We start from the raw sequence: 21,485 nt of genomic DNA on the forward strand, positions 1-21,485 counted from the left end.
ATTTGTCATGGACAAAAATACATTTTGAAATGTATTAACATCATCATCATAACAGAACTGTAATTGAAATTATACATTAGCACACATATATAACATCAACGTGCATATCTAAATGAGAAATGCGGTACATTTTCATACATTTTCTCAGTCTTTTTATTACTAGCATATACCTGGATTGCCTTTTCCTCATGTCTTCTCCTTTACAAGCAAAAATCCAGTCTTGTACTTTAAGTTTTGAAGAAGAAAGAATCAAAAAACAGGCAGGCTGTGCGACCAACTTCAATTATCAAGTGACTTACGGCATCACTGCCAGAATTAGCAGCATTCAGCTCCAGGGGAACTTGGGAGGTCAGCTACAATGTACCTAACACAAGCCCATTTCTGCCTATGTACCTGCTGGTAGACACTTCTTTGTGCTATCCACCTCTTGTGGACAGTGGCAAGAAACAGCTGAGGACAGCAACATCTTGTACCAATATAGCTGTTTCTGCAGTGAATATTTGTCTACAGCTGATGCTTTTCAACCATATCAAGCTAAGCTGACGAAAATACACATCCATCGTGCCACAAAATGCATGCTTAACAATCTGATGGCCGCTTGCATCGCTGTGCTTTACATGTCTTGCCATGCATTGCATGCATTGTCACTCAGAAAATATGAAGTAGCCCATAAAAAAGAGTACACTACATTTACATGTTTTAATGAGATTTTATGACACAGCCAGATTCACAAAGAAAATAATAAAAATGTATTTGGGATTTATTCTGACAGTATTATAGAAACACTCAGGGATAATAATCGTAACACTTTCTGCTTTTCTACATTTATAGCTTTGCATTTTTTTCTATAATGATCTATTTGTTATGACATACAGTATGTGTGACAGATGTCCAGTGCTGGCTGCTAAAAAGTAGCAGAGCCCTGTAGGGAAGCAGGAAAACTTGTGCGTCAGCACTGAATATGATGGAAGACTGATAATTACTGCTTGTGCTACAGCTCCATTCAGCAGACCAGAATGCCCAAAACGTAACCTGGCTACAGATCTACCATTTTATTTACAATGAGCAAACATCCCAGTTTCAAGGAATTGTTCATTACAAATAGAGGTGCTAAAAAAGTCGGTCACAATTGCCAAAACACACTCTTTAAAAGGCAAATTCAGGGCAATTGGAGATTCTGAGGGGAAATAAGTGAAGCAATCTAGTTTAGCTTACCTGCTAGGAATCTGTAAGGCAGGTTACAACCCTGCACTGTGAACAACCGAAAACAGTGCTGGTGACGAGATCGATGCATGAATTTTCAGCCAGAGTATTTTTCCGAACAAAGAAATACTTATTTCACAACACTTCACAACATAAAGTTTTAGTTTGGAAAAAAAATCTATGATTGCAAGGAAATAATGGCTTCCTGCCCTAAATGTTCCTATTACCTCTGCCTTCTTCAGGAAGAGATTAATAGGAATCAATTAGACAGAAAGCTAGAAGTTATGTCTACCACTAGAAGTGGGAGGAGGAACAGGTGGAAGAGAAGCAGAGGCAGGGGATGTGCCTCAGCTCTTGACTCATGCTGTGGTCCCCCTGCAAGGGGCAGAGATGCAGCGGAGAGCTGGGTTGCTAAGCTTCAGAGGGTCTGCCTGAGCAGTCCTTGAGAAAGGGCCACAAGGTCTCTTTCCCCTGACTACGAGGAAAAGAAAAGAAAGTATATTTTCAAAGCCTCTTGCTGAAACCTCTCCCTAACATTTAAGAAGACTCCAGGCTTCAGCCTCCCCACATGCAGAGGCGGCCCTGCCATGGCTGGGCTCCCAGGCCTCCCGGCAAGGCCTGCCTGCAGTGTGAGGAAGCAGAGGCCTGCTGCATACAGCACGCTGCTGCACCGTGTCAGCCAAGGTTTAAGTGGCAGCAATAGCAGGTGGAGTTCATCTATTTCACAGTAATGGAGAATAATCACTCCATTGTTCATGGGCTTCCTCCCTCCCCCTTTCTGCTCTTGTTGGAGCAGATGGCATAAAATAGAAGTTGGTCTGAGAAATGGCATTTCTGCAGTGGCATAAGGACAGAGACCGGGCTTTAAGCATCATAGGCCCTGATTTAGCAAGGTAGTTAGGCACTTGAGCAGCTTAAGCACAAGCAGCCCCAGTGACTTGAAAAGGATGACTCACAAGCTTAAATTTATGAACATGATCAAATATCTTGCTGAAATGAGGCCACGGAAACATCCATTTTTTCAAAAAGGTAGAATGAATTTAATTGAAGACACACTTTCCCTTTCAACATCAATTTTTTTTCCCTACTGTAATTCCTTTAATGACCACATAAAGTAACTGAACAATTCTGTAAAGTCTGTTTGTATATCCTTGGGAACCTATAAAGTATTTTCTCAAATATAAAAGTACAGAAGGAGCCTAAGAAAGGGTGTGGAGTCTAGAGGCATGAGATGAATCTGGACTCCTAATGCTGCTGGAATCAGAAAGGATAGCAGAAGACCCTAAAGGCTGCCTGTCAATCTCAGATGCAGATGGCACTTCTTCCAAATGGCCTTTGTGTCAGTTCCTTCAGCCATTTTAGTGACAACACGGCTCCCTAGAGGGCAAACCCTGTTGCTTTGCAGCCTAGATTCACATCCAGGGCACTGTGGTCTGTACGATCTCTGTTCAAAGTAGGTTTTTTTAATGCTAATATATTTCCTCTTCTTGCCCTGAATCCCAGCCTGAACCCTCCCATGTAAAAAGAGATGGTCATTTTCTTCCTCATTTCAAATGTTCCAATTTATCTTTGGAATAAGCATTAATCGTCTGAAAGATTCACTTTTGTTATGCACGTCAAAAGTATATTAAAAACGCCTCATTATTAACAATGACACAAGTCATAGAGAGTGAGTAGAATGGTTTCTGAAGCTAGGTCTGTTCAACTGAAATGCGTATACATACAGCCACGCATCAGGTTTCACACCTTTGCACAGAGCATACAAATAACTCATAGAATGCAAGAACACAGTGAAAAACATGGATGTTGAAAATAACGTAGGGATTAGCGAAACAGCAGTTTAATGTGAGCTTCCAGCGTGATGCTGTAAGAACAAAGGTTCCACGTAATCTTTAGAAGCATAAACAAGAAAGTAGCAGGCAAATGTAAGGATGCAGTACTCTTTGCATGAAAAAGAAGAAACTAATTACAGTGTCTCTATTTCCCATATTACTGCCTACAGTTTAGAAAGGACACAAAAAGCTACAAAGTGGTTATAAATGGAAATATAAATTAAGGGGGGTGGCTGGGGAGGGGAAGGGAAAGGAATCCACCGAAACTGAAAAACTCTCTGCTTTCCTTATTACATTTGATCTTGGGAAATGAGTAACAGAGAATAAATGCATGATTAAGGGATACTTTAACTTTGAGAAAATCTGTGGCAAAACCAAAAATAATATCTATGATTTATAGTTAAAAATAAATGAGAAATAAAGCACAGTTTCTTCAGCAATTACAGCAATTAGTCCTTCAAATAAGGGGAATGGCTTCTCCAACTTTTGATCTTTTCAAATCAAACCTGAGTATCTTTCTAAAAGACAAAATTTAGTCAAACACAGGAGGCTCAGTACAGAGCAAAGTGGAAAAAAACCCATGCAGTTTATTTTATGTAGAAGGTCAGACTGACTGAGCTTAAGGCTTTCTCTGGGCTCAAAGTCTACAAGAAGTACAGTTTAAGTCTGAAAAATGTCATTGTGAGGTCAGACATTTACTGTGTTTCCATGATGTCATGGAAATTTGTTCAGTCTGCAAATTAAAATATATCCTTCCTGGCTGTCAATACTGCAAAACCATCTTAGGTTCTGAAAGTCAAATCTGGTTCTTTCTCTGGAGATATGATTGATTAGCTGATCTGAGATCTGCCTTGAAAGTATATATCGGAGAAACATCACTCTCTTCACATTATGTCCTCATAATGCCATTGTCTGCACAAAAATAAGTAAATGCAGCATTTGGCTCTGTACTTTCAGCTTACTTCACAGTCATCATTCACCCAAGGAAAATCTGTTTTGAGAGTAGGGAGCAGCAAAACTTACTCTTTGTTCCTTTGAGAGTACATCTGCCTGTAAGGATGCCCTACAGATCACTAAGAAATTGTAGATTTCACATAGGCAGGTTTTCAAAGTACAGCAACACATCAAGTTCAATGTGCTGCACACTTTACGAAGGGATACTTCAATGGAACAGAGCTGAATGAAAGTGCTGAGCTATGTATTTAAATTACCTACCATACCTAGTGCACATACGCAGAGTAAAATATGTAAGGTCTTCTGGTACTGCTAAGTGTTTCTGGCACTTCTTCAGACTACTCAAAGTCTCAGATAAGTTGTCTTGTAAAATTATTTGTTTCATATTGGACCACTCAAAATAAATAAATCGTAATAAGAATAAATCGCTACTGTTCTTTCAACTACACACAATTATGTCTGAATATTAGATATAGTATTTTAACTAGATGAGAAATCATGGCAAGATTGTAAGTCTACTGACTGAGAAGCATAGGAATTGCCTGAAGTGTATTGCTTCAAAAAGCTGATAAAAACCCAAGAAGAAAATAACTTAATCACCAAGGAAAAGCCTTCTGATCACATATGCAAAGGTTTGGTCCCAAAGAAAAAAAAACAACATATCATATTACATAAAAATAACCCTCTTTTATTTGGTATAGATTTTAGTATGGACTTGCCTTTTTGACCACAGAGGGTTAACCTGAAAAAAGGGAAAGGTGGTAAAATATGAAGCTTGTTCTTTGGCTTCATCTTTCACATTCCCATATCATCCTACAGCACAAACTAATGAACTTGCTCATCTTTGATAGTCCTTTTGCATGCTTCTTCCTTCACCCTTAACTCTGATCCTTGTGGACCTTCCCTTATGTGTGTGCCAATTTTAGTGGTATAATACGTGCACTTTTATTAGTTGTGTTCTGATGATTTCTACTGAGAGATACTTAAAGCTTATACAAGTCAAAAACTATTTTATCACTTCTGAAGAAAACTAATAGGGCAGAGTCACTGAATGATAAGAGAGAGAGAGACCACTGAATTTATTTAATAATCCATGTCCATTTCACAAAAATGGCCTGTGTAATCCTTTTAAAAATAATAACCTGTTCATTTCAGACCTTGCACAATGCTTCCCTTTGTCCCTTGTAAGTCTCTCAAATGTCTTATTTTAAAGGAATATATAGTACTCCCGGAAGACATTTTCCCATTTCTATTCTCTTCAACTCCTGTGAGCCCTTGTTCTGTGTGATAAGGCAATCTCCTTCGGGATCTGAGCTGTGTAGTTTCGCACCACGAGTGACAAGGACTCGACTTGAATAACTGCTGTGCGCAGGTTGTAATTATGTCAGCTGGAGTGTTGAACAAGGGGACTGATTAATGTGAGCCCCAGCCCAGGCACAGTCCCTATCAAAACCTTCGTGCAGGCCAGCAGTGGGGATGGGTTAAAGCAGAAAGACAAAACATGCTGTATCGTCCATGATAGATGAATTGCTCCAACAGTCTTCAGGCAGATGTTCCAGGACAGTATAATATACAATTACTCTGCCTTATCACCTTCCCAGGGACAATAAAGCTTCCTCCTTCTATAGCTCATGTGAGTGAAGGCAAAATTAGTTTTACTTTTACAACACTGACTCACTTATCATGTTGCCTTGATTGTGCTTTTACAGCTAAAGAAAACATATATTCCACTCTTAAACAAAAAAAAAAAGAAAAAAGAACCCCACAGTCCTCACCTTTCACATAAAACCAAAAGATTCCTTTGAATCTATTTTGCACCACAGTCACAACTAACTTTAGAACAACTAGACATATTCATAGGCTTAATGTCATATATATGTATACAGAAGAACATTACAGAATCAAGTTAGAACGCAGAAACAGTAAAAAAAAAACCATAGTTTCTGTACAAAAGATGCTGCCCATGTGAATAACATCCTTTTAGTGACTGTTTTAACTAAGCACACATTCTAAAAATACCGCAGTACTCTTGTAAAACAATTCTTTGAGATGTCATTAATCCACATACCTCTTTAGAGGCCTCAGGAGTTTACTGTGTAACTATTATAAATAATCCAAGTATTTTCCAAAAAGTAAGCACAAATTAAGTAAATAGTAGAGATGTATGAAGAAAACTACATGTATAATTATTTCTTTTTTGTTACCAAGTGAATGTGTACAGGTATGTGTTGGTTCTTTTATTCCTGAGGGGGTGGAAATAGTCTGTATACGTCAGGGCTACTTCCACTGGTTTGCAGAACAGCAGCGTACTATCATGAAGTGAATAGTAAGAGAAGAATAGACCTCATAATATCTGAGTATCATTTCTTTCTAAATACTACATGGTTATAGATCAGAAAGCTGTGCTTTAAAGAAAACAGCCTAGTTTAGCTTGCATTCTAAGATCCACTGCTTTCAGTGCTATCCTTTCTCCAGCTATATAATAATGACATAATATCAAACAAAACAAAACAAAGCAAAAACAACAAAAAAATGCAGTCAGAAATGTATTTAGAGAGACACATATTTGAAGGCCAGGTTTAATAACAACACCAGACTAAAAAAGCCAAGGCTGATCCTAACAGTGCTTAAGACTGCATATGCTAAAGTATTTGAAAAATCTATTTATATACATTTTGTTCTCATGAAAGGTATTGGGTTACTAGTCCTAGCAAGGAGACATTAGATTTTCTAAGAAGACTATGGGAATTAGGCACTGAAATTGCACTTCAACTGAATGCAGGCTTCCAGCTGTTCAAGCTTCTTTGAGGTTTTAGCCATTAAAGACTATCACAGTCTTGGCAACAGTAGGGTTTCACCAGAAGGGTACAGGCTTTCTTATACTCCTGTGGTGAAATGCAATCCTATATTTATGATGTGAAGACTGGCTCCAAGAAAGCTGGTATGTTCCCACTGCACAGCACATTGACTTGAGAGGATACCGTTACAGAATGATGTTACACCACTCATTGCAAGGAAGAACAACAGAAAAATCAGAAACATTACAATCTAAGTACTGAAAAGGATACGACAATTAGAAAAGAGGCAAAAGTAAAGACAGAACATCTGTAACATAGAGTAGAAATAAGTTTTTGTTTGATTCAGGTACGCTGTTGGGCACGGCAGTACTAGAAGACAACCAAGCCCATTTACCATAATTATTCAAGTTCCCAATACAGTTAGTGGAGATAGGAAAGACCTAACGTAGGTTTCAAGATTTGCTTAAAATTAGGTGCCTACTTTTTCTAAAAAAAAAAAAAAAAGTGTAGGTAACCTATATGAAGCATCAGGAGCTCCTGTCTGCTCAGGAAAAAGAAGCACTGGTATACCTCAATAGCTTTCTAGAAATCAAAGCACTATTCTTGGAAATAGAAGTCCTGAGTTTCGGGCTGCCCTTATCTCCATGAGGGCTGAAACCAATTTTCCCGAGCCTCAGAAAAGTGTATTAGCTGGCAAGAAATATCCCGCACATACTCTTTCTTCCTGAAACTCTGCCAATGGACAGTGAGGAGCTGCTAGAAGCCAAAAGAACTCCTATTCCTCTTTTCACCATTACTCCTCTGTTTTCATTTATGGTCCCCATATAAATTTCTTACAAAATCCAAACAGCTGGTTCCCAAGCCCTTGTTCTGTGCCCTCTCATCTTGAAATCCTAAGTACTAATTAAAATCAAGCTTTGAATAGCACTGTTGCTATTAATTAAATGAAGCTTGGCTTGTCTAATTTTCAGGCCTTTAACATATACCCAAAAATACAAGAATAGGCCTGTTCCCCTAAAGGGTGTACTAAAAATCTCGAGGTAGAGATGCCACCCCAGGACTAACTCTTCCGTGCATGTCTCTGTGATTTCACTTAGCTGTGCAAGATCTTGCAATCTCAGTAGACAGGAAAACAGAAATTCTGAAAGTGGCAGCTGCTCTGGAGTTTAGATTTTTATATGTCATGATTTAGCGGATCAGGATCCCACCTGTGAAGTGGAAACTAGGAATATCTGAGTTCTTGATCCCACAGTCTACTTGCTTAGCTTAACTTTTTTATCTTTCAGGATACAAAGTCTTGTGAAAAGTTTTACCAACTCCCTGGCTTTCCATTTCTCTCTTAAAAAGCATGTACTTCATGACAGGTGGAGAATCATGGCTTCACAGAGGTGATGTGATTAACATCAATGGGGCCAGGACTTCATCCTGCCTTTACTTTTGTTTTATAGCATCAGCCCCATGACAGCAGACACTATCCAGCCCCTCTTTCAGGGAGAGTTGACTCCCAGCTGAGCAATGGAGCAGAGATGCATAGATGGAGAAAAGCTGGGCCGTCATCCTTTCTGTTACAGTACCCCTGCCATATTACTGGTGAACTGAAGCTAAAAATGAGCACTTGAGAGCAGGAAAAGAACATGAAGATTCTCCTGTAACATGTCGTAAAATGGTCTGAGAAAAAAAGAGATCCAAATATAAAAAAGCAAGCCAAGAGCAGATGAGGCTGGACAAGAGCTCAGCTAGAATAAACAAATACTATATTTACCTTTCAAAATACACCCAGAGCGTTAATAGAGCTATCATCACCCAGTGCTGTAAACATGCCTCATTCCTTGCACCACCACAAGCAACACATGGCCGTTTCCCTGCTGCACTCACTGGCTGCACATAAGGCTCGACTGCCTGACTTGATGTTGCTGCATTTTTTCAAACAGAATGGATAGCAGCCACCTGCTTTGCTGTAGCAAGGGCTTGGATTTAGAGTTTCCCTCTCTGGTCTGACACAGATTTGAACAAATCTAGTACAGAATCCTTCATCTTTCAAACCTTTCTTCTACTTGAAAGCATTTTTACTGCTTCTCAAAATGACTAGATTTTAGCATACAAAAATCAATCAACTAAATACTGTATAAGATGACTGTGCTATAATTTATTAGTGCTGATCAAAATCTTAAAGGCTGGGTAATTAAAATTCAAATTAAAATGTGATGAAAGTCACATTTAGTCACCTAAAAGGAAAGGCTGAATTCCAAATAGGTACAGAACCTCTGGACCCTCTGAGAGATAAGAATTTGTGGATGCTTATTATCACTAAAAACATGTAAAAACAATTACTATTTGGTCAAACTTTACTTCTTTTCCTCATGCAAATATAACTAGATCTATGTGTTATGTCACAGTTCATCACCAAGTGACCTGAAAAAAAGTATGGGAAATGTTTGTAATGGGAAGATTCTTTCTATTCACCAACTGAAAAAGAAATGTCAATGCTCTCCATCTCAGGGCTATAAATCCCTTCCAAATAATCTCTTTTATAAGGAAAAATACAGCTAGCTGGGTGTATTCTCTTTATCCTTAAAAATGTCCATTAAGTTTCAACGTTCTTTTAAAATGACTTGTCCTGACAACTTGAAGCAGTTAATTTTGGGCCCAAACACATTGATAGATGAGCACTGTAACAACTGAAGCATGGTTTCCTATGTATTCTTGCTCTGTTAACTAAATCTCCAATGCAGCAACAGCAGCTCCCCAGCACATCCTTCAAGAAACTCCCATTAGGCCAACAAAACAGCTGTACTAGATGGCGAGGCTGAAAGACACTGCCTGGTTGTAAGAGAGGAGAAGGCATGAATGCTGCATTTTGCCTGTCTGTTCCTCAGTGGCTTTCTTCTCTCCCTTCCTCATCCTCATCTTTCAAGAAAGATGGAAGAATTCAAATTATCTCAGCAACTACTATGGTGTGTCAATTTTGACTGAAACTGGCCAACAGCTTTAGAAGTTATTAAAGAATATGACAGAAGATGGATGGATGGTCAGGTGCAAGACTCAGAATAAGTTAGGGACACCAAGCTAAAAATCAATCCCCTTTAACTGACTTATAAAAATTGCCTTTTTGACCTAAAGACACACCTTCTCCCTGAAAAGAAAATGAATTACTAATGGCTTGTTTATATTTTAAAATACCTACAGCAGATATTTCCAACATGTACTAATAGAAATGACTCTCTGAATCTTACCAAGGGCTTGTAATAAAAAGATTTAAGAAATACTATACTTTTCTTATGAAAAAATCATTAGAACTGAAGAATTCATTTTGATGCTCTCTCAGTAACTTCTAGAACTTCAAAATGATTCAAACATGTTGTTTGTCCTGTAGGTGACACATGCAAAATTTCAAACAGAAATGTTTTGAGGAAGCTCAGGATGGGAAGATGCTCCACACCAGATTTCTAGCAAAATAAATGATGTTCCTCAACTGTGGAGTTGTTAGATAGAACCCATAATTACCTTGAACAGGGACTGAAGGAGAGTGTATCTATGTGATAAATATAAAAGTATAAATAGGATATCTTAATTGTACTCGTAGTATCACAATAAATTAGGAGGACGAAGCCTAGGTGGTTTATAATGTCAGTTGAACCACTTGATCTATTTCTGAGATTATAACACAAAGAGATTTACAGTATTATGAACTACAGAGTTTCTAGTTCTGTATGTGCATGTGTTTAATGATATCAACACCAGAAATATAAATAGCAATGCTGAAGAACATCAGAAGAAGTAGTACTTTAAAGTACTATTTAAAAATACACAAGTATGTGTATGGAGCTGTATTCTAGGCATCCTGGTGAACTGGGCAGTCTGCCTAAGTTGAAAGAAAAGCAAAGCAGAACCAGACTGTAAGTCAGCTGGCCTGTGGCAAGGAGCAACCTACCAGTGTACTGCTGAGAGCAATGGGGAGATCCTGCCAGTTTTTGAGTCAAAACTCATTTTCCAACCTCCTCTTTACTTCAGGAAGAGGAAGCAATTTGCTCTTGGGCTTTGAACAGCAGAACCTATTTCCCATTCAGTTCAGTTCCCACTTCCCTCCTATTTCAGTTTGTTTGCAGAAGGAGGTGGGGAAATACACAGGAATGCCTGTGTGAGTGGGAGAAGGGAGAGCAGTGCTCCGCAAGCTTGTTTCTCCCTGCACACTGAGCCTTGCTGTACAAAACCTGCATGGAAACCTCACCTCTCCTCCGAGGATGCAAAATGAAAAGCAATAGCTTTAGCCTACAGCATCTAAGAATACAGGACAACCTTTTGCATATATGTTTTGGATTCTGGGTTTTGTTTTCCCTTGATTATTTTTCCTTATTAAAATAGCGCATTCTAAAAGAAACTGAAGAATTAAAATTCAGGTACAGATAACATTATGGGAGAGACTGAAGAAAAAAAGCTGAACAAGTAAACCCAGATTTTATTCTATAAATGTTACTAACGCTACTCTTTGCTTTTTTAATGGACAGAATGCAAGCTGGAAACCAAAATGTTAACTGATCACATGTGAAAATACATTTGGGATTTAAGTGGTTTACCAAAAAAGAAAGATGATAACACCAAATCATCATTCATCACTTTCAATAGAAAAAATGTGGGCTGTAAATGCTAACTCCCACGAAGTCCTCAAGAGGTCTCAACAATATATATGCCTGCTATTCAGACCTGACGAAGCCAAGCAAAACCACAAAGACCATGCCAATTGAGGATAAAACAGTCACAATGAGGGACTTGTTATTAAGTCACCTGGGCAACAAGCTCCATTCCAGCGCATCTTTATATACAGACTTTGGGTCCTTAGCCATACCCCACCCCACTGGGGGAACAACAGCCTGCAGAGCCCAGGCACCTGCTCTGCTTGGGAGCCTCAGTTCTTCCCTGCTCTGCTATCACCTCCTGGAAAGCACTCCCTAGACGCCCTTCCTTCATCTTCTGTGCAACAATTCTTACTTTAGCATTTTTATCAGCATTTAGAGTGCAAATACCTAATATATTTCACTCACCCTTGGAATGGAAAAGGGAAAACTTTTTTTTTTGGTTTGCTAAAATTCTATCTTTACATGTAAGGGTGAAGAAAACATGTATAGTCAGTCACTTTCATTTTTCTCAAAATAACTTTTTACCTAAAAGAGTCATATTCATTAATCAATGATCCCAATGATTAGTTCTAGATCAAATTATTCCAACAAGTGAAAGTCTACTTGTAGACATAAAAGAAGAACTTTGCTGTACATTTTTATTAGGACTTCTACAAGAACAGGAAATTACAGGTCTTCTTTGTTGCTGAAAGCTACAGTAAGACCATAGCCTTGCCATTTATCTTGAGTTTAGTACCAAAATTCGATTTACTATCAAGATACAACCTATGTGCGATTATTTTAGTTTGAAATATATGCAGGTTTTCCAGATTTATAAACATTAACTATTTATTAAATATAAATATAGGTATGTTTATTTTAAGATATTTATGTTCCTCAAGAAGAAAGAGAGAAGACAGTGATGATTACACGGAATAGGGAAAAAGATGTGTGAGGAAAGAGAAAATAAATTGTGGTAGCAGAAGATATTAGATTGACCTGTCCACTGCATGAAGTCCTCTTATTCATATTTCCAAGACACCAAATACTTCAGGCTTTGAGTTAAAGCTGCTGGGCTTCGATACAAAAAAAGGATGCATCAGTTCAGCTGGGGGGAGGCTGCACGAGAAGAGTTTAGAGCCAGAGCCCAAATAACAGCAAGTGGAGACAGTAACTACTAAGAGAAATCCTGAAAATGTTTTCGTAGAACTTAAATCTATCTGCTATAGCTAAGGTGAATAAGAAAAGTTTTCTTAAGTAACAGAAACATCATAAAGAGAATAATACCCTTTGTATCTCTAGGATTTTTTTCAGATATTTTTCTTTCACAGCCTTCAATGCTACAGTATATTTTATTCCAGATTAATAGAAATACTATCAAATATTTTATCTGACTGTTTACTAAAAACTAAGTGCTGAACAATACTCATAGGAGTTTGCATCTGGGAACTATGCCCATGCACTGACAGAAGTTCTCTCTAAACTTTCATCTTCATCTGTTTATAAGGCTGCTAGCACAGTGCACTGGATAGCCTCAACTCCTGCTCTGGATCACAAGGGAGGCTTAAATGCTTCCTGAAGGCCCAGTATGCTCTGTTACATACACGCATTATTGCCCTAGCAATTTCTTATCAGTATAAAGTATAAGCACTTTTTTTGCCCAATTCTGCCTTTGTAGAATACAAAGAAGTGTTCTTTCATCGTGAAGTGGTGGTTGCCGCTCAGCATCCTCATCAACCTAACAGCTGTATAACCTCCTTATTTCCTGCACACGCATATAAAATTTCACTGGAAAACAGTGCATATTAATGTTAACGTTTGAATGATAAATACACTGTTTCATCATTTTATGTAGAAGTTTTGCTGTGAATAAGTGCATACCGTTACCTCAGCATTTAAAGTGGTCCCTAGTTATCCTTGATATAACCAGGGAATAGCGTGCAGCTGATGCAGTGATATCAAGACAACTAAAGGTTATTAAATCCACCAAAATAAACGGTGAAAAAACACTTACTTTGCACATTCTTATGGCTTAGGTACAAATCCTGGTGCATATTATAAACCGGTCTTTACATCTTATCAACATATACTGTAAGTCAGAGGGAAATAGGAACTCCCAGGAGATGCTGTCCAAAAAAAGAAAAGTGGCCCCTGTGGAGCTGCTCCCCTAAGTCATGCTGCTGCCGCTGCTCAGAGCACGCAATGAATCCTTCTGCACTTGGAATTTCAGATGCCATAATCCCTTGCAGAACGTTGTCTAATTATTTTATTATGCATAATAAATGTAAAATATTTATTTTAGTTTACATAATTATATTAAAAATGTATGCTATTTATTCTCAGCCTTGTAAGGCATCCTTCACAAGTCATATACTTTACAGAATGCTGCATTTATGGAATTCATGCTGTTTTGCTGGCCTGGCTGTTTGATTTATAAAGATTCTAAACCCTCTTATCTCCAAGTGCGGAACATCACCATTCCCCTGGATGTTGTCCTCCATTCCTTTCTTCCCCTCACCACCACAGGTACTCCATGCAAAATTAAACCATGCGGTAGAGTCCCAGAGAAATGAGAGACATTTACTTTAACTACAGCACAGGGATGGCATAGAGTATGTTAACATTAAACCTGTCCCACAGTCTCATGTTTGAAACTAGCAATACTGTTCCCGTAACATGAATCTAAGCAGGTGATTGTCCCGAACCCTGAACAAATTTCAATTAAAGGTTGAGGCTGAACCCCTCAGCAAAGTAATCCAAATCCATTTTATACTGAAACACCTCCCTCACTCACACCCTAACACCAACTATAATTTGCCTAAGAAGCTCTGACACTTACATGGAAAATTAGTATATACCTATATAGTCTTATATTTCAAGCCTAATGTATGACTTAAATGAGACTCTTCATTCCTTATGAATTCCTTGCTGTAGACACATGCACGAAACTCATTCAATTTTTGAAAATGCTACATATCGGCCTCTTTCATTGACATCACTGGATGCAGAGAAGTTTAGCAATCCTGAAATCTGGTTCAAGTCAGGTGCCTAAATATATCACAGGTTTTAAAATTAAAAGTCTGGGCATATAATATATAACTGACAGCTTCAGAAATTAGTGCAAGTTCACTGGCATTATTCAGTTTCATGAGGCTGTATGACTTCACTTCTTATTGTTCTCATCACAAAATGCAAACAGTATTTTTGACAGTATTACTCTAGGACCATGCGATCTAAAAAGTTTAGCCACATAACACATCTTTTGTAAATGACTCAGAAATATAAAATAAACATTGCATATGTAATGGTGGCGTAGGGCCCTATGAGACCAATTCCGTATTATAAAATTGCAGAAAACTTTAATCAGGAGTGAATGAATATTTTTGCGTGATGAAGCACCCTGACAAAAGAATGGAGAAACACACTGATTTGAAAAAGTAAATGCAAAGGAAAAATGAGCATCTTTTTATTTTTTTTAAGTTTAAATAGGACGAACCTGATTTTAAAATATAAATGTGAAAAAAGCAAAAGTTGAAACATTCAACAATCACATTTGTATTATATACGTTTTTCTCCCTTTAAAAGGAATTGTATTTTAAAAACAAGCCTGAAAATTTCTAATTATAATCATTAGTAGAAGTGGTATACTGCTATATAGAGAAGTAAAAGTTTGCCTTTTTTGTTAGCAGTATACTAAAGATTTAGACAAAAATAAGTACTAAGCACTCTGAGTAAATAAATAGAGGTGGAAGAACTCAGTTTTGCAGGAACATTTACTTACACTCATAAACATAGGTTATAAAAGCAACTCGATGAAATAAAATGACCAAAATTTCCCATTTCCTTTTTGGGAATATGAATGTTATTGAGAGTATAAAATCTGTGCGATAGAAACCTTGGATTAATTTATTATTCACTTGGGAGAACCACATCCATTCATGTCTTTTCCTGGTTAAGAAAAGACTTTCCCATGCTGCGAGTAATGTACGGAACAAATTCCCTTTTCTGTTCCATGTAGCCAAAATGTTTTTCCCTGTAGTATCTTACAGTCTATCTCACTTTAGTTTTTACAGCTAAGAAAAAAAGTTATAGGTGCCTGTATAGTCACGAATGACTCAGATTTTCATAACAGTTCCTGAATTTTTCCTTTATTAGTTTGCCTTTCCATACTTCAAGCTAAGGTAAGCTAGATTTTCACTCACCTGACTTGCACTAGTTCACAATTTCTACCTGAAGAATGAAAAAGCTTGAAATCAGCGACCTCTATAAACACTCTGAGCACTGATGAGCTGGACAAGAATAATTACAGCACCTTGTATACAGAGACTGTTTAATCAAGTGTACCAAACTACTTTATGGCGTACAGAGCTCACTCCACTTCCCAGTGAAAGGAGATGCTGTGATAGTGCCAACAAGACTCTGCTCCAGATCCATACACAAAATAAGGAATATTCCTCTCACTGAAACTACAAAGCTCATTAAAGAGCCTGCAGTTGCCAAGCAGCACTAAACAGCAACATCTGAAATAGCCTGGATGAACTCCCCTCACACGGACTGAGCTGAAGTCACCAAAGTGAGAACTCAGTCTCTAGACACAGAGGTGAACTTTATCACTAGGTCAGCAGAACTTAAAATCTTGATTTCATGTTTCTGTAGGTGACATTCACAAGAGTAAGTACAATCTGCTGAACTGGTGTGAAGGACACTATTTACAGGGTTGCTAATACCTCTTCAGGAAAATAGACAGTACTGTCTGAGTTGACAAGGAGGCAAATTGACAAGGAGGCAACATGTAAGCCCCTTAAAAATACAATAAAACAAAAACAAGAGAGAAAAAATGAAAGAGGTGTATAGAGCACATAAAACATACTTGCCAACAAGGCTGGCTAATATCCCAGGACTGTGGAAACTGGCAGGCACAAGCAGGACTGCTGGGCTAATAAATGCAGCAGCCCCTCACTGGCTCCTCGCAGCTACACAGTGCCTCACCACCTCTGTGAGTATGCAGCAGCAGCACAGCTCTCACTGCTGCATCCCTGCCAGATGTTTTTCAGCTGAGCTCAGAACGAGTTTCCTACAGAATAAAAGCTGCATCAGCTGGTATCTGTAGAGACCAGCCTCCAAAGAGTCAGAATTGGCCCATAAGGAATGGAAACTAGCATCCTATTATCATGAAACATTTATTTTTCAATAATATATAGGCAGGGGGTCTTACAGATTTCTTGTTAATACTAATAAAATGGGTGAGTTATGTTTACTACTTCTCTAATAACATCCAATATAATAAAATAGAAATAAAACCCTGTCATTTCTTGAAATTTCTATCCCATGCAGAAAAGCGTACATCTGAAGAAAATTTTTTTCTTGTCTTTCACTACACAGAGCATTACAGTTATTTTGTCATACTGAGCAAGGGAATTGCACCCACTCATTATGGGAGTGTAAGAAACTTCAAACTGCAAACTTTGATTCCTATCCATGCTGCCCCCATACTGTAGTGTCCCCAGGTCAGAAGCTCACACCCAGCATAACCCACCTCTACCTCATTCTGTTATAAAGCTATTGCTCCCAACCAGGATGGCTCACAAAAGTGGATGACTACAAGATTAGGCCTTCTCAGACATGCAGCGTAAAAGAGACAGCACTTCTTTTACCTTCATTGCTGCACATCACGCCATGCTATCGCCTACAAGCTCTCACTTCTTTCAACACAGGTCTTTTAACATAACTCTTCTGACAAATACAAAAACACCTATCCTTCTTAAATGACTTACTGAAACCAACAGAAACACTCTATTTTTGGAAGAAAAGAAAAAGGGTGTGGGGTGATACCTTAAGGAAGAAGCACATAAATGGAAGTGACCCCCCCAGGTTATCAAATACATTTCTTCACAGTTCTAGGCAGCAGCTTAATGGGAGCTCAATAAGAAGAGTTTGTAATACATCCACATAATATGCATAAACCAACAAAAATTTTTTACAGAAACAGTATGATCGCTGCAGAAGTTTTCTGTACAGAAGCTTTCCTTAAAGTGGCTCATAAATACTATGAAACCATGTATTACAAGAGCGGCTAGTCTTTGTTAAATAATCTTGTTTTAGAAAAGTACATTAAAACTTACACTAAAAGAATATTACAGTTGTATGCTCAGCATTAAAAGAAAATAAAAAATGCTCAGCGGTATAATCAGATGTTTAACTTTCTCCTCTTGTGTGTATGCATCACAGCACATGCATCTAATTACATAGTCATATGCCACTTATCAAATATAACACTGATTTTTTTAAAAAGTATTTGAACATCAATTCTTGTAAACTGCTTATGAATGGCTTCTATGTATTATAATACACCTACACTACCCACCTCGCTGCAAGGTATTAAAGACTGTAGGAGAAGTACGCTCAAGAAAACGAAATAATTACTTATGAAGCAAGATGAGATCATTATGAGCTAGTCTATAATGAACAAAAGACAAAAGACACATGGGATGAGCACAGCAAGTATTCTTAACTGATCATTCATGTGATTTTTGATAACCAAATCTATTGTCCTAATGGAGTGGGGTTTTATGGTGTAACAAAGGAGACTTTGCCATGCAACCACCCTACAGCCACTCTCATCCAATCAGCTTGGCTGGCAAAGAGAAGGAAAACTGAATCAGAAGAAGTACTGCAGTACTTTTACTAGCTCCAGTTGCTTCTAATTGTAGTAAGAGTCTGACAAGTATTGAGGTTGCTAAGCCTTTTAGGGGCCTTTTCCTGTCTTGGTGAAATGGTTGCAACTCAACCGAAAAAATTTCAAAACTGCAACTGATTTGAAAAGGCAATGCAGATAAGTGGTCTCACCATGGAGAATTCTAACAGGCACTGGAGCAGCTGTGAAACAAACACTCAACACTGCAGTGTTACCACTAAAAGGTTTCCCATCATTTGTTTTTCTTTATAAAGTAATACCTAAATACTGAAGACTAAGTTTTTAAATTTAGCTCCTAATTTAATATGCAATTACCGTTGCCCTGATGGTGTTTTAATGGCAATATATTTTTATTGGTGACTTCAAATGAACCTCGTCTGATCACCTTAACCCTTCTCTCATCATGCTTTAGTTAATGACTCATTACCTGTAGTCACACCAGGGACATCTGTAAGGCTTTTCTCCGGTATGGACACGCTTATGTCGTGTCAGATGCGACTGTGTTGTAGAAGCAAAGTTGCACTCATCACATTTGAATGGTTTCTCTCCTAGAAAGTGACAAGAGAAGATTTGCATTATCAGCTTTCATCAATAAAAAAGGAAGACAAATCTAAATTTGTGGGAAACCCCTTGGGACAGATTTTAGTTCACATCACAACAGCAAATACAAAATCCATACACAAATAGAATGTATTAATGACAAAATACTGCTCTCGCTATATCATATACGTCAGTAGCTGGCTGACTTCTCATGTGGTGTGACAGCAGCAAAAAGATGAGAAAGAACGGCTCTGAAACAGGGTAAACATATTACACAGGCCTTATGCCATGAAAACATCTTCACCAAGAGACAAGCCTTTCTCTCATCCTGCATCTTCTGTAGAAGATGGGTCATTCATAGCCTTGAAAGCAATGCTTTTGGAGAGAGAAGGTGAGAAAGCAGTCCAGAGCTCATATTCAGTGCTCAGAAATGAACACCTCCTAGAAGAAGTGTTTGTGGGTTTTGTTTGTTTTTTTAATCTCCACTCCCACATTTTTCATGCATAAACCAGAACTGAAAAAGTGAACCAGAACTCAGTGCTTCATCCTTCTCTTGCCTCTATTCTTCTGCCCTTTCTGTTTTTCTGAACGTTGGGCCAATTTCAGCAGGATTTGAAAGGTTAATGAAAAAAAACACAAAAGCAAACAAAACCTAGATTAAAAAAATACTGTTTTCAGAAGACTAAAATTCAATCTCTGGCGAATGTGCACCAGCACTGGAAATTTCTAGAGGAGTACTAATTAAAGGAAGATAAAAATCTGTATTCTAGCTCATAAGTTATTATAAGAGTATTTTTCCATTCCAGTTAAGGGGTGGAGCGCTCTGAGAGCACTGAGATAAAATCTCACGACAGATACACAAACTGTGAAGCCCAGCTCAGACACCTGCATCGCATTTTTCCAACTAGTGGCTCCAGAAATATTCTGTGTGGCTTACAGGCACATATAATTACCACTTCGAGAGAGGACGGGTTTCATTTTGTATGCAGAAGACAGAAGGCAGCTCCTAATGTAGGCAATCTTGATCATATTGTGGAAGCCTTCTGAAGTATTTATATCTTAAAGGTTACATAAGGAATCAACATCCCCAATTAAGAAGTCTAATTGGAACTGCTAGGGATAGACACCTACCTTGCAGACCTTTCAGTGGTTTAGAATAGGTAGTTTCAAAGCTGAACTCCAAGTCTCTAGGCAAGTACAACTTGGAGTTCGCAGAGCGACAGCAGGAAACCCACCACCAGGAGACACATCACAAGCAAAAGGCCACTCCTAAAAGGCCGTGCTTCCAAGCTAGATTTTTCAAGCCTGCTTAAAGCACGAAACAATCAAGATTTCCACAGAAACTTTGCCAGAATTCTGAGAAGACACAGAAATCTGCATTTCTCTTTCTTGAAGACTGCTTTTTTCCACCTCCCCTCCAAAGGGGAGAAGGAAATTCAAGGCTCTTATGCCTGAAAAACCTGTAAGGATGGACAATGGAGCAGCTTCTGAAAGCTCCATAAAGAGTTGGAATAATTGCTTCTAACAGCTGCTGCAGAGAATTTCAACTACTGTTTTTCACTTATTATTTCATGGACAATGAAAGGTGAAGGGGCAGGACACAATGCAGAAGTCTATACGCTGGACGAATTGAGACTGCTAGAAAGTACGTCCTTCTACCGTAAATGGAGTTTTCTTGTTAGACACTGACTCCCAGCGCTGGAGAAACTCATTATTCCAGCAGCTTGCATGGTGTTGGCTTTATCTTCAATTTAACTCTCTAGGAGACCACAGACTCCCTAGAAACGTAACTGTCATGGTTGACAGTAACCTGCTCTTGAACTTCCAATTTTGTATGTCTGATTGATTTTACCTTACAGTACTGTAGACAGTAACATTTTCAAGTCCAAGTAGTAAAGCTACAAGTATTTTAGGTAGCATTGGTGCTTACTTTAAATTATTTAATTTAAAATGCATTTGCACCTTGCGACCTTGCACCCTTGCTAAAAAGCAGGTCTGAACTAAGAGGGGAGTTTTAGTTTGCTGTTTGGTGGAAGATGAGCTGGGGAAGGCCTGCTGCTGTGCTGAGCAGGGCCAGTCAGGCTGACAGATGAGTGAGGACCAATGAAGCCAGGAGGGCCTAGAAAGCCCATAGTGACCAGAAGAAAAATGATAATCCTTCCCCAGCGCTCCAGGAAGTTTCTCCTTAGGAAATCCTTGTGGCTAACTGCTCCTGTCAAGTGGACGATGTATAAATTTCACCTGACAGAAAATACATCACAGCAGCACCACATAACAGAAGCCGACCAAACTGGGGAAAAAAAATGACTGCCTAGCATGGCAGATATACTTAGCAGCTGCACAAGGGGAAAGGTATTTATTCATACAGAAAAATTAACCAGGTTGTTATGTACATTAGAAAAAGTCTAGAAGAAGATACTGGGTATTTCTTTGAGTTGGTGGTAACGGGTGGTCTGAAGAGCTGTAGCAGCAGTACTTTTTACTACTAATTTTCTTCTTCTCTGTTATGTTCAGGAGAAAATGTTTATTTTATCAGTCTGTGCCCTGATTTTCCTTCTCCCATTCCTACCTTCAGACATTTCAGGCAACAAACTTAATTTGATTTTATACCAGCTGCCATGAAACATTCCAGAAGGATGCTCGATCACCCCCAGGAAAGGATATAATTAATATAAAATTAAAATAGCAGAAATCCTAAAATGACTAGAAGAAGAGAAGGCTCTGGAGGGCCTTTATAGAGGCCTTCCAGTACCTGAAGCAGGCTTACAGGAAAGCTGGGGAGGGACTCTTTATGAAGGCAGGTAGTGACAGGACAGTGACAAGGAGATACAGTTTTAAACTGAAAGAGGGT

At 38.4% G+C, this 21,485-nt stretch overlaps 1 protein-coding gene across 6 annotated transcripts in view; it reads right to left on the reverse strand.

Moving 5' to 3' along the window:
- ZNF407 (zinc finger protein 407) overlaps positions 1–21,485 on the reverse strand; it is a 344,657-nt gene that overhangs the window by 105,135 nt on the left and 218,037 nt on the right. For all 6 annotated transcript variants that reach the window (XM_021385823.1, XM_021385825.1, XM_021385824.1 and 3 more), the window contains one exon: positions 18,522–18,642. In XM_021385823.1, coding sequence (XP_021241498.1) covers positions 18,522–18,642 — 121 coding nt within the window. The remainder of the gene's footprint in view (positions 1–18,521; positions 18,643–21,485) is intronic.

Source organism: Numida meleagris, chromosome 2 (assembly GCF_002078875.1).
Source record: "Numida meleagris isolate 19003 breed g44 Domestic line chromosome 2, NumMel1.0, whole genome shotgun sequence".
Classification (NCBI taxonomy): domain Eukaryota; kingdom Metazoa; phylum Chordata; class Aves; order Galliformes; family Numididae; genus Numida; species Numida meleagris.